This window comes from Gobio gobio (genome assembly GCF_949357685.1).
Source record: "Gobio gobio genome assembly, chromosome: 11".
Classification (NCBI taxonomy): domain Eukaryota; kingdom Metazoa; phylum Chordata; class Actinopteri; order Cypriniformes; family Gobionidae; genus Gobio; species Gobio gobio.
Window position 1 is genome coordinate 23981454 of NC_137104.1, and position 13460 is coordinate 23994913.

Below are 13460 nucleotides of genomic sequence, written 5' to 3' on the forward strand. Positions count from 1 at the left end.
ACAATGCACCAATCAGGCGAGTCATATATGGCTCCTCTATGAGATCTGCTCATCACATTAACAAAAGAATCAAAATAAACCACAACCTCACACAGAGCACTGATTAGTAGCGCTTAAATTTAACGGCTTAAACCATATGAGTGAGCAGACAAACCTGTCAAGAAACTTTTTTTTGAGGACTATGATCATCTGGTGCAAAATATTTTTGAACACCCTTTTGAAAAACTGCAATTAAATGTCTATTTATCAGAAAGACGTGTCTGATCGGTGTGTGATCGGAAAAACGTGTTATATTTATATACAGTATAAATTATATAAATGTATATATAGTATATGCATGAAAATATTTCTTAAATATATACATGTATGTATGTGTATTAATATACATAATAATTATACACAGTACACACACATTATGTAAACACAAACTTTTATTTTGGATGCGACAATTAATGACTACGACAAATCATTTGTATTTAATTACTATAATATAATAATGATAATAATTTTACTCTACAAACTGTAAAATTGCAATACTAGAATTTACGGCTGTTAATGATCAAATATTAAACATGTTATTCTGCCTGAAAACCATAGGAAGACCTTAAAGCTTCTCTTATGTTGACAACAGTCGGCTTATAAGCGCTTCTCATTACAAGTATGGGAAGATGGTCGGCGCACATAGGCGCAATTTGCAGGTGGAACAGATGGGACACCTGCAAACTCCGATACAGACACAGAAAACACTGGACCATGAGAGGTACGTGCAAATGAATAGAGCAACGCTTTGCTCTGAAACTGTAACTAACTACTAAATTGTAGTTAGTAACAAGTAACACAATCCTTTACATTACACATTTAAGGTAATTTAATTTGACTACTTTTTGTTTGCTTTGAGATTACTTTTGACCCAACTCATTTATCCCATTGATTTGAATAGCATAATCTTCTACCGATATTGATATAAAAATACATAGATAAAGAAAATATACTACATTCTATATCAACAACAACATTAAGTGCATTAAATATTACTTTACTTTAGGGTTTCCCAGACTGGGGTTTGTGATGGAACTGCAGGAAATCATAAAAAGTAGTTGCGTTCACCAGCGGGCTCCAAAAACGTGATAAGATTTGCACAAGCTGTTCCTATCGCGATGCTGATGAGAAAATGTGCAACCCATTTAAATTCTATTCAGATTGTAGTAAAACGCTACGGAGAAAGTAGAACAATATCTAAAAACAGCCACTAAAGACTGATGAAAAGAGGGGAAAACCTCATCCTCCAAGCTTTTTAAACTACTCATGACCACCTTTACTAGAATTGATCACATTCAATTGTATTTATTGGGGTAAATTTAAACTTAATTTATAATAGATAATCTGTTAGGGGAATAGATTTTTCATAAAAGATTTATATTACAATTGTGGCATAACCCTAACCCTATAATTTCTAAATGTGTAGGTAGCTATTTTTCATAAATGCTATAGAAAAAAAGAAAGAAAAAAGTTAACATTAGCCTAAGCATGGTAATGGGGAGCCATCAATGGTCTAACCTGTAATTATATCCTTATTGTAACAAATGATTAAAACAATTACAAGAACTATAGCCACATTTCCACAGCAGGAACTTTCCCCAGGAACTGGAAACTTTGGGGTGGAACTCGGTGTGTTTCGACCGCAGAGACAAAGTTCTGGGTAAAAATGTTCCCCTCAATAAGTCCCTGCACGCGAGGTAGAACTTTTTCAAAGTTCAGGAACTTTTAGGAGTGGGACTTTTGCGCTGAACATGCTGAACATGATTGGTTGCGTTCACGCAGCATTTTGATAGGTTGACTCCACACGGCCTTTTATTTCAACCATCAAGTCTGTTGCGGTGCGTGCAGTAAGAGTTGTTTGCTATTCGAGTCAACAATGGAGTTTAAAAAATATGACAGAAGGACCGAAGACGAGGTTCAGGCTTTATTAAGCTTATATGCGGAGGATGAAATCCAGCGGGAACTAGAAAGTCACACGCAGTCCTACGTCACTGGACTAATAATCACGGTACTTTAGATCGCGATGGAAACGCAGACTGCAACAGGTCTGGGGGTAAAATTCCTGGGACAAATTGTTCCAGGTAATTTCGGTGGAAATGGGGCTTATGTTATTTTAGATAGAATCAAAATCTTTAAAGTCTGGACCTTCCAACTAAACAATTGTTTTCCCGATGTGTAAAATGTGTTCTGCTAATAATGACAGATATTAGGAAAAACTTGGCTTTCAAATATTCCAAGAGATGACAGGAAATGAACATGTTCAGTTTAAGAAAATGTAAAAGTAAAAATGGTTCGACTTCCCATGACACTTTGTAAACAAGCGATTGTTAATTATAGGCTACTTTAGTAGTTGTAAATAAACAAAAATAAATAAACAAACAAACAAACAATCATCACGAGGGAGCATGCCTTGGGTCCCCGTTAAACTGTTCACACTTCAACCCCCAAATGTACAAACCAAAACTAAGCCCTTGCAACCGAGGGAGACAACCAATCTCCCCCTTTCCACTTCAAGCACTGAATATGAATATATATTTTATGAATATATATGAACCGGAAATATAATGTCTCTTAATACCCCCCGTAGCAGACAAATAGCTGCTCCGCCCAAGAAAAAGGAGCTAGTTCTGTCTACATAAGCATGCAGCACGGGGCACAGCAGGCATTCACTGGATTCGGGAGAATCGAATGCTTTAAGTGTTACAACCTGCACCCTGTTTAGAGCACTTTAGGCTCATCTAGGTGTCAGCCTTACCATACAGTCGTTCCCCCTAAACTGAATAAAAGCACCACTAACAGAGAGAGCTTGCATATCCCCTACTCACTTCCCACATGCTAGCGAAAGTAGCAGCTCAATCTTAAATGAGAGCACATTCAGCTCGCTTGCATGAAGCGGTTCGAAGGGAGGGCTCCTCAGCACTCTGAGAACCATGGACAGGTCCCTGACTGTAAATATGTACATAATAATAATAATAATAAACAACTGTATATAAAAAAATATGTATTACTAATTATTCTAGAAATAAATTAATTCAACAAAATATAATTTTTTGCTATATGTTGTGTTTGTGACTAATGTGCCCTACCATCACCATTCATATCTATGTAATCAATAAATAAATTACTACTAGAACACAAAATTGTTTGCAAGAGAAAACATTTCTTCATTGATCTAATGCACCGGATTTATGCATTTATATTGAAAATGTAAAAAAAAAATTGTATTGCGCGGGCATGGCCCCGGACCCCCATAGAGGGACAGAGGTCCACCCACCACAGTCTCACAAAATCCTGTGGGAAACACTGCCTTATGGACACATATAAGCAGTAGGCTTGTTTACAAAGGAAAATTTAAAAGATAAAAAAGTAGTATGGAGAATCAATAAATTATGAACAATTTACTGCCATTGTGAGAATAACATGTAATCAATAAAAAGTAACTGCACTCTGATTATTTCAAAGTATTTCAAAATGTAATATAGTCTAATTAAAATCTGATTATGTAATCACATTGTATTTACATGTAATCAGTTACTAAGCACTGCTGACTAGTCGATTTTTGAAAATGTCCCTTACTTGTGGCATGCTTGACTCACCTGCACGTGCAGCAATAAGATGGGTGCTGCGGTTAGGGTCTTTGGCATTGAGCACCAAGGTCTTGCTAAGCTTGGCACCCAGTGCCTTGGCGTGATACCACTCTCTCGTGCGCTCTATTGGGTAGTTGGTGGGATACAGGCCGCTGAAAATGATCGTAGTGCCCTCCAGCGTGCGGCTTTTCAGTTCGGGAACAATTTGTCGCATGTCCGGAATCTCTGAACTGTCTTTCTTAAGGAAGGCATCATAGCGCGAGTAATACTCACTGTGGATGCGGACCAAAACCTCCTCCAAGTAAATGAGGTGGTCGTCCTGGTCTATGTCTTCCTCTTCCTCATCATCCTCATCCTCCATACTATGATCTAAAGACTCCTCACCCATAGTGACACCTGACTGCTCGCTGTTTTGAGACTCTGTTTCAACTTCCTTCTTGTCGGAACAGCCGTTGCCTAAATCACAGAGACCCTCGGGATCTGTTTCTGGTACATCATCCCCCTCTGTCCTCAGTTTGTCCCCATCCCCATCCTCCTCTTTGCTTTTACACTCTTCCTTTTTTGTTTTTTTGGGTTTCCCAGCGTCCAATGCCTGTCCTTCGCCATCACTGTCGGATAATCCCATTTTTCCCTCGCTTTCGCTGTCGCTCGAAAGGTCAAAATCCAGATCATTGGCAGTGGCATCAGGAGCAGCGTTTGGGATGTCAGTCTCACCTGAGGTACTTGTAACACCTGAGCTGTCCTCCCCCTCCATTTTTGCATTACACTTGTCATCACTGTTCTCACTCTCCCCTGTAGGGTGAGTCCTCTCATTGGCTGAAGCTCCCTGAGTGGTGGTGGCAGAGGACGACTCCTCATGCCCAATTTTTCTGTCCTTGCAGGATTTCCTGAGGCCGTTTCTCTGTTCCTCCTGTCCTGATGATTCCAAGTTCTCTGCAGGTTGCCCAGCCTGGCTACCTACAGCATGGTAACACAAGTAATGCTTAGTTACAATGAATATAACAAATAGTTCTCTTTCAAACATTCGCTCTGAGGCTGCACGATATTGGAAAAAAACTGACATTGCGTTATTTAGTTTTTCTGTGAAATACTGTATATTGCGATATGAAAAAAAATTCCAGATACCTTGGATGCACTGATCTAATATACTGATACACATGCGCTTTCTTTCTTAACCATTTACAGGGTTCTTGCAGGTTTCAGAAAGTCAAATTTAAGACCTTTTTAAGACATTTTAAGACCATAAAGATTGAAATTTAAGACCTATACGACGCATTACCAAAATGATTTAAATCAAAGAAATAATAAAAAAAGCAATAAAGCAATGACATTAGTAACCCTCCACAGCCAACAACGTGTCAAATGCCCAAAAACTTAGGCCCAAAATGAAAATAGGCTAAAACAAACTTGCCCTCAAATAGAATAGATTACAAAACAGCATATTAATAGCCTAAAAGAGATTGAACAGGGGATGCACTAAGGAGATAGGATAAACTAGGGATGCACGATTTGGGGAAGATATCTAATTGCGATTATTCTGGTTAAAATGCAAATGTTTTTTTTTTTTTTTTTTTTTACAAATGAAAAGTGTATGCATATAACATTTTATATATTAATGTTTATATAATAACAAGACTAATAATAATGATTATATTCAATAAATACAAATATTTAACAAAATTAGAAATACTACTATTACAATAACATTTTAATTATTAAAAAATTAAAAATAGAGTATTTAAGAATAAATATAACAATATAATAATAATACTAATAAAATAACATTTATATTTTACAGAAAACTTATTTTACAAAAAAAAACCTGCTGGGTTACCTGTTAATATGCAGACAGCCTATGACTAAAAACCATTAGAAAGGTCTAAAGGTTTATTGTAAAAAATAAAATAAAAAAATAAAGAAATTCTGTGCTTTTTATCTGTGATATAAATTTCTTAAAGTCTATGTACTTAATATGAAATATGAGCCTCTTATGCATCCACTGTGGGGGAAAAACTGTACATTGGAGAAAAACATATGGGTTGTCATATAAATTTATTTAGAGAGAAGTATTATTTTTCATATTTGTTACCCAAACTTTCATTCATACTGTAAGCCAGAGGGCGCCCTCGAGCAGAAACTCCACATTAGCCTCAGAGAAGTAATCCTTAGCCCTAATGTGAAGCTAGCGATGTAGGATAAACTGAAGATAGAAACGCTTTGACTGATGAAACGAAAACAATAAACACGACTGCATCAAGCTATGGTGTATTTGAGTTCTTCAAGCCTTCACTATTGTCATAATTATAAGGTATGCAGTGCTGATTGAGTGCAGACTTTATCACTGTTTAGAATAATATAAAACAATGCATGTCTGCCTCATTCTGTCCAGAAAAAATACAACGTTATTAAATGTAGACGTATTTTGCGGGCAGGTAATTGCATTTATCACGGGATTTGTAGTTTTATCACCGAATACGTGTACCAACACCCCCAGAAAGAAACTACAACACACCGAACGAACGCTCTGGGGGCGGCGCAGCAAACACTCTAGAGCTCCGCTTTCGCGATTCGATACTTTTTTGCTACAGTGTAACGTTAATAACTTTCTGCAGCCAGCATTTCTGGAAATGAACGAGGATAACACTTTTTTTAAGACCTAACTAAATCAAATTTAAGACCTCGGGTGAAAATCTGGCCGTTTTTAAGACATTTTTAGGCCTTAAATTTAAAAAATAAAATTTTAGACATTTTAAGACTTTTTAAGACCCCGCGGGAACCCTGCATTTACAACATATGTGAATGCACTGATCTAATAAACTGATACACATGCACTTTCTGGAAAAACAGGAATTTTGACACAAGTGTGTGTATTTGACTGTTCAAGTAGTGCTGGGCGGTATGACCAAAAATGTATATCACAGTATTTTTCTAAATTATATCGGTTTCACGGTATATGACAGTATTTTTTCCCCCTTTGCATGACCGGGTGTTAATCACATTTTCTACTGATTGAGAGAGGAAATACTGCAGTAGATTGACTAGAATGCCCTATTTTACTGTCATGACGAGAGAATTGTAGAAGAATTCCACACTTGAGTTAATACAGGTTTGCAAAACCCCACAAAATAATGCTATGGAGAGACAACCAATAAAACACAGACCTGCAACACACTCATTACAGGCACATGAATATTAAAATATGACCACGGAGAGAAAATAAACAGAGTTGAGGGCACCTTATGCATTTAAAAAATCTTATCTTGTTGTTATAAAAATCCTATATAACAACAAACTGCCAAAACGAGGGAGAAACGCGGATATTTGCAATACATTTAAGAGCACTCTCTGAACAAATGACACATCAGTTTAACACAGAAAGAATAAAGCAGTTACTTTTTTGCCCATTCTTCTTTGAATTGTCAGTTTATTTATTAACTTACATCATTCATTGTCTTTTGTATAGCAGAACAATCCATCGTGTCATTGCGGTCGTGATCAGATGTATATGGTTCAGCCAAATCAGTGCACATTTCATTTGAAGAAGACGTGGTGAAATATGAGCGCATACACGCTTCGAGTTCACGTTTAGAGCACTATAGTATATGAAATATGTCCATAAAAAACTTAAACGCGCTCGCTCTGGTCTATATCTGATATATGATCCATGTGGTGAGCGTTGTTAATCTCATCACGGTGCTCCGCGCAGAAACCGCTCTCTCTCGCGCGCGCCGCGTGTAGTTTGAATTCTGCACTGTGATCAAGGGCTGAATCCGAAATCGCCCCTTATAACCTCAAATAGGGCATTATTTGGAGGGGACAGCGCTTAGTGGTGTCCGAAACCATAGTGGACGTTATTGAGTGCACTCATTCTATCCCACATCGCACTGCAATAACGAGTGTACAGCTGATGTACACACAACGGTTGTCCGACTTCACGCACTCGTTTTCATTCACTCCTTCAAATAAAGTGATAACGTAGGGAATAGTGAATGAGGGTATAGGAGGCGATCTCGGATTCTGTAATGTGATCTCAGCGGTGCTCTGACTGCTCTCACTAGTACAGTGCAACAGTGAAATACGTCTCCTCTCAAACAATGACGGGCTGCGCCGCGTTCCGAACGTTGTTTAAGCGACATACCGGTATTGCGGTATCATCAAAATTCATATCATAACAAAAATAAATACCGGTATTCGGTATGAACCGGTATACCGCCCAGCACTATGTTCCAAATTCCTTTACATTTTTCTGGATTCCGTTTTAATGGTTAAAATAAATTGTATTAATCCAAAAGCAAGTCTAATTATTTGAAATCATGAAACAATTTAACAACAATTTATTAAAAATGTAGCAAAAATTACATTAAGGGCCCTACGAAATACATAATTTTTTCTCAAAATCCATTTTATTTTTTTACCAAATTCTGTTTTCTGTTTAGATTTTTCTGGATTCCATTTTAATGGTTTAATTAAATTTTAATAAACAAAAGCATGTCTAATGATTTGAATTCATACAAACAACTGAATTTAGACTTTTTTTTTTACAATAATTGGGCCTTATGAAATGTTTCTTTTTCTGATAAATTATGTGTAGTGCATTTTAATTTATCTTTTAATCAAATGAAAATAAAAAAAAATGTGGCAAAAAAAAATGCTGCACAACAGAGGTTTACTGTTAAAAGGAAAACATTTGTGAATTGAAATTAAAATTTGTGGCTTAGACTGTTTTTTTACATGGTTATATTTTATTGTATTGCATTATCATTTTCGTTTGTGTCATTTTTTTATATTTTTTTCAACAGCCCAAGCATGCAGGCCAATAGAATGGTGCGTAAAACAAATACATGGGGAAAAAACTAAATGATAAATCAGCTCCATAGCAGATTCCAAGTAAGGGCTTAGGTCATTTAAACAAGTAAACGAGACGGAGGGAAGTTAGCAAGGGAAGGTGTAATCCTAGTTCAACTTCATCTAATACTTGTGCATGTAGTCTGTTTTTATGACTTTTAGAGTATCGTACTTATCATAGCTTAGCAACATGCTTACATCAAACTCTATTGTAGGTTAGGATGCTGTCTTGTAAGGTAGCATTAGCAAATTTGCTTTAAAATCTGCATGCTCACACAAAATTCCTGATCGTGTGAATTCCTATTAACATGACTAGATGTTGGCCATGAAAATTCACCAAACAAAAGTAAATGTGTCTGAAGACAGTATTATATATATTCTTGTAGAATAACGCAATCCCAGAATGCATTTAAATGTGATTTTAGTTCAATCTAATTAAAAATCAACCCAATACTTGTGGGTGCAGCGTATTGTCACAAGTCACTTTATGTTAGGATGCGGTCTTAGAAGGTAGCCTATATAGACAAGACATTAGGGAAGCTCACTCAGGCTAATTTCCAGTTTGCCAAACTTTAACGTTAATTAGAGTCACTGGGAAAATGAACATTACCTTTTTTAGACATCTGGGCCTCTCGTGAGCCCGGTGGGGCGTTGATGTCACCGGTGCCCTGGAAGTAGATATATTTCTTCACTGTGATGAGGTTGGGGGCGAACTTCCACACATCCTCTCTATCGTCTATGATGCACACCATGGAGTCTCCACAGGGGAACAAATTTCTACAAAAAGGCACAGTTTTTATACTGACATTTTTATATGCTCATATTTAGCAGCTGGTGGTCGGTTATGACTAAATGAACAGCACCCAGACAGTTCCAGCCTGCCAAGACCAAAATGTCAAGCATTTTACAACATTAACATACCAAAAATAGTGTGCCCAAAAACAGTTTGGATAATTGACCAGTCTCAAGGTGATTTCTGGTGGATATATGAAGTCAGTTCTTCTCAAGTTTACACTAAGGTGTCCACAGGTGTAGAGAATCACATTAACTAATGTTAATTAACGTTTGACAACCACAAACTGTCACAACACACCGGAAAAGAGTGTTTGTGAAGTCTGCCTTTCAAATAAATACCTTGATATTTTGTTATTCAGACATTTTGAAGTGTATCTTGAGCATCCAAACACGTTTGGGGCCACTGGGTATACACCGTAATGAGTATAGATTTATTTGCAAATGTCTGGCGCATCTAAACAGCCCCCTAGAACATCTTTCCAACAGCTTGAGTTTTGAAATGGCAAACAAAGTCATTCACACTAATAGAAGCATTGGGTTGCAGAGACTCGGCTTCTGTAGGTTTTATCGACCTAAAGAAAGTAATCTGTGCGCGGCTGAAGCCTTTGTATGACACTGGCTGCTCTGTAAGACTGTTCTTCCTTCAAGTTCAGTATAAGAGCTCCATATGAAACCCACACATATTAAGAGTCTGACTCGAAGAAATTGAAGTGAACTGGATTTCCTCCAGCTTAGTTAATACACGAAACAAGAAAAAACAGACTGTGCCTGGAAGCCTTCAGATGTTTTTTGTTATCGAAGCAGGATAATTCATGCTTAAATACTATGATTTAATATTATAAATATTAGTCTGTGTATACATGTGTATACATGATTAAAATGTTGAACATTCAGCTTCAAAAGGTATCACCTCAAAAGAAATAACATGTACATGAAAGACAAATGCTGGACAGAAATAGGGTATATTTAAAAAAAAAAAAGAAAAAGAAAAAAACACCCAAGAATGCCAGGCTCAAAAAATATATAATTATTCTGAATACGATATAAAGAATATCCTGTTGCATAAATGACTACATTGAAATCCTAAATGTACTCAATGTTCTCTGTATTCTTGGTCTATCATGCAGGGCCGAATGAATATAGATTTGAGTCAAAAGAAGGGCTCTGCAAGCTGGTGCTTTTAAGACTGAAAGCAGTCTTAAAGAGCCCCTATTATGGGTTTGTGTGTGTTACATAGCTCTAAGTGAATGAAAACATCCTGCAAAGTTTTAAATCTAAAGTGCAACGTATATAAAGTTATTGTCTCTCAAAAGTAAGAGTCGACTGAGTCAATAAATTTTTTTTAAATAACGAGTCGCAAGCCGCTTGTCTGCGTGGCATGCTCGTGCAATAAATGTACGGGGCAATATGCTAAGTTTCGTTGTGGCATCACAATGAAACATTAGCATATTGCCCCGTATATATTGAAGATCAGTTAAGGTAATGGCCGTTTGTTTCCGAAATACACGTTGTACGCGGTAGACCAATCACAACAGACTGGGCCATCTGACCAATCAGAGCAGAGTAGGCTCATGGAAAGGAGGGATTTAGAGAGACTGATTCATCTATTGAGTTGTTTGAGAATCATTGAACATTGTGGGGATGTGCAATGTATATTATGAGAAAATGAAACCGTTTTTTTGACCTTTGATGCATGTAAACCTGTTGTTGGAGACCTCCAAAACTAAATTAGGAAACTTTAAAATAGCATAATAGGGGCACTTTAAGTTTAGTCTTAAGTTGAACCAGAGCTGTTCTGTTCTGTGCACGTGCACTCGTGTGGAAAAAACTTTATTTCACACTGCTGGAGTCTCGAAAATAACTGCCAGCATTCTCACATGAGGATGACTAAGCTTTATATTTAAGAAGAAAACCTCTTTGGACACCTGGCTTGTATAATTTAACTTTTAAAAATGAATTCAAGCTGGAAGGAAGGAAGGAAGGAAGGAAGGAAGGAAGGAAGGAAGGAAGGAAGGAAGGAAGGAAGGAAGGAAGGAAGGAAGGAAGGAAGGAAGGAAGGAAGGAAGGAAGGAAGGAAGGAAGGAAGGAAGGAAGGAAGGAAGGAAGGAAGGAAGGAAGGAAGGAAGGAAGGAAGGAAGGAAGGAAGGAAGGAAGGAAGGAAGGAAGGAAGGAAGGAAGGAAGGAAGGAAGGAAGGAAGGAAGGAAGGAAGGAAGGAAGGAAGGAAGGAAGGAAGGAAGGAAGGAAGGAAGGAAGGAAGGAAGGAAGGAAGGAAGGAAGGAAGGAAGGAAGGAAGGAAGGAAGGAAGGAAGGAAGGAAGGAAGGAAGGAAGGAAGGAAGGAAGGAAGGAAGGAAGGAAGGAAGGAAGGAAGGAAGGAAGGAAGGAAGGAAGGAAGGAAGGAAGGAAGGAAGGAAGGAAGGAAGGAAGGAAGGAAGGAAGGAAGGAAGGAAGGAAGGAAGGAAGGAAGGAAGGAAGGAAGGAAGGAAGGAAGGAAGGAAGGAAGGAAGGAAGGAAGGAAGGAAGGAAGGAAGGAAGGAAGGAAGGAAGGAAGGAAGGAAGGAAGGAAGGAAGGAAGGAAGGAAGGAAGGAAGGAAGGAAGGAAGGAAGGAAGGAAGGAAGGAAGGAAGGAAGGAAGGAAGGAAGGAAGGAAGGAAGGAAGGAAGGAAGGAAGGAAGGAAGGAAGGAAGGAAGGAAGGAAAGAAAGACTTTATTTTAAAGGTGTCATTGTTACAGTGTAATTATATATTTAAGTACTGAGCAGTATTAATTAACTACATGTACTTACTATTGGGTTCGGAAAGGATTAGGTTTTGTTGTAATGTTAGTTGCATGTCATTATGCACAATTTATTGTTATTATTACTATAGTAACTACATTTAACATGAGTACCAAGGAAGGACAGAGTAAAATAAAGGGTCTCTAATATTTAAATGTTTTTGATAGTCTCTTATGCTCACAAAGGCTGCACTTATTTGATCAAAGTAAAAACTGAATAGTGATACTGTGAAATAGTATTCCGATTTAAAATAACTTTTCTATTTGAATATATTTTAAAATGTAATTTATTCCTGTGATGGCAAAGCTGTATTTTCAGCATCATTACTCCAGTCTTCAGTGTCACATGATCCTTCAGAAATTATTTTAATATGATAATTTGCTGCTCAAAAAACCTTTATTATCATCAATTTTGAAAACCGTTCTCAATATTTTTGAGAAAACTGATACATTATTCATGAGTACAACATGTACTTACTATAGTAATGACAGAAAAATAATATAAATTATAAGTAACTAACCCTAAACCAAACCCTAACCCTAACTCTATAGTAAGTACATGTAGTTAATTAATATTACTCTTATATTACACTTATTTGAGTAAGTACAATGTAACTACATCACCTTAAAAAAAAAAAAAGCGTAACCAAAAGTTAATTTCTTTCAAAAATACAAACCATTGCATGGTAGTGTAAATGAGTTGAATATGATGCTTCATATCAAGAAAGACAATGGAAGCTAAACTACTCCCGAAGACTAAATGAGTGAAACATGCCTCACCTGAGGTTGCCAGTCTTAGAGAAAGGGTCGATGCATTCATCTCTAGACATGATCCGATGAGAGAAGAGTTTCTTTTCAGGGTCTAAAAAACCTTTTTTTTTTTTTTTTTTAAAGAGAGAAAACGTGGTATGAGTGAGAGAAAGAGAGAGGAAAACAGTCATTTCTTTCAAAGATAAAGTGGAAATTACAGCTGGAAGCAGAGCTATAAACACGGTGGTTTCGCTCAGAACGCATTGAGACTATTTACAGCTGCAATAAAAGGAAAAAAACAGGAAAAATAAAACGAATCAATGCTTTTATGTGTTCAAAGGTGCAGCGCTGACAAGCTTTCAATCTCCCGTGTGCACTTCCTACATAAATCAAGACTTTAATACAGAAAAGTTGAGCCATTTCTTTGATTGTGTCTTAGCTACTCGCTGCTGTCCACAACCAGACTACCGACTCAGGGTTTGTGGGTAGAACTGATGCCCAAGATGCCAAACACTTGTTAAAATATGAGACCTCTTCAGGTCTCGTTCAGAAAGGTGGTACACATAACAGAGAAACCTGGGGGAGATCTACTGTGCCAAATATATCCTGCAAAATCCTACCTTAACTGAAACAGGACTCTCCAAGCATACCAACTACACAACGCATCCTT

At 37.2% G+C, this 13460-nt stretch overlaps 1 protein-coding gene across 1 annotated transcript in view; it reads right to left on the bottom strand.

Moving 5' to 3' along the window:
- ctdp1 (CTD (carboxy-terminal domain, RNA polymerase II, polypeptide A) phosphatase, subunit 1) overlaps positions 1-13460 on the bottom strand; it is a 137431-nt gene that overhangs the window by 114017 nt on the left and 9954 nt on the right. The window contains exons 6-8 of the mRNA XM_079829510.1: positions 12821-12911; positions 9082-9248; positions 3636-4583 (exon numbers count right to left, since the gene is read on the bottom strand). Coding sequence (XP_079685636.1) covers positions 3636-4583; positions 9082-9248; positions 12821-12911 — 1206 coding nt within the window. The remainder of the gene's footprint in view (positions 1-3635; positions 4584-9081; positions 9249-12820; positions 12912-13460) is intronic.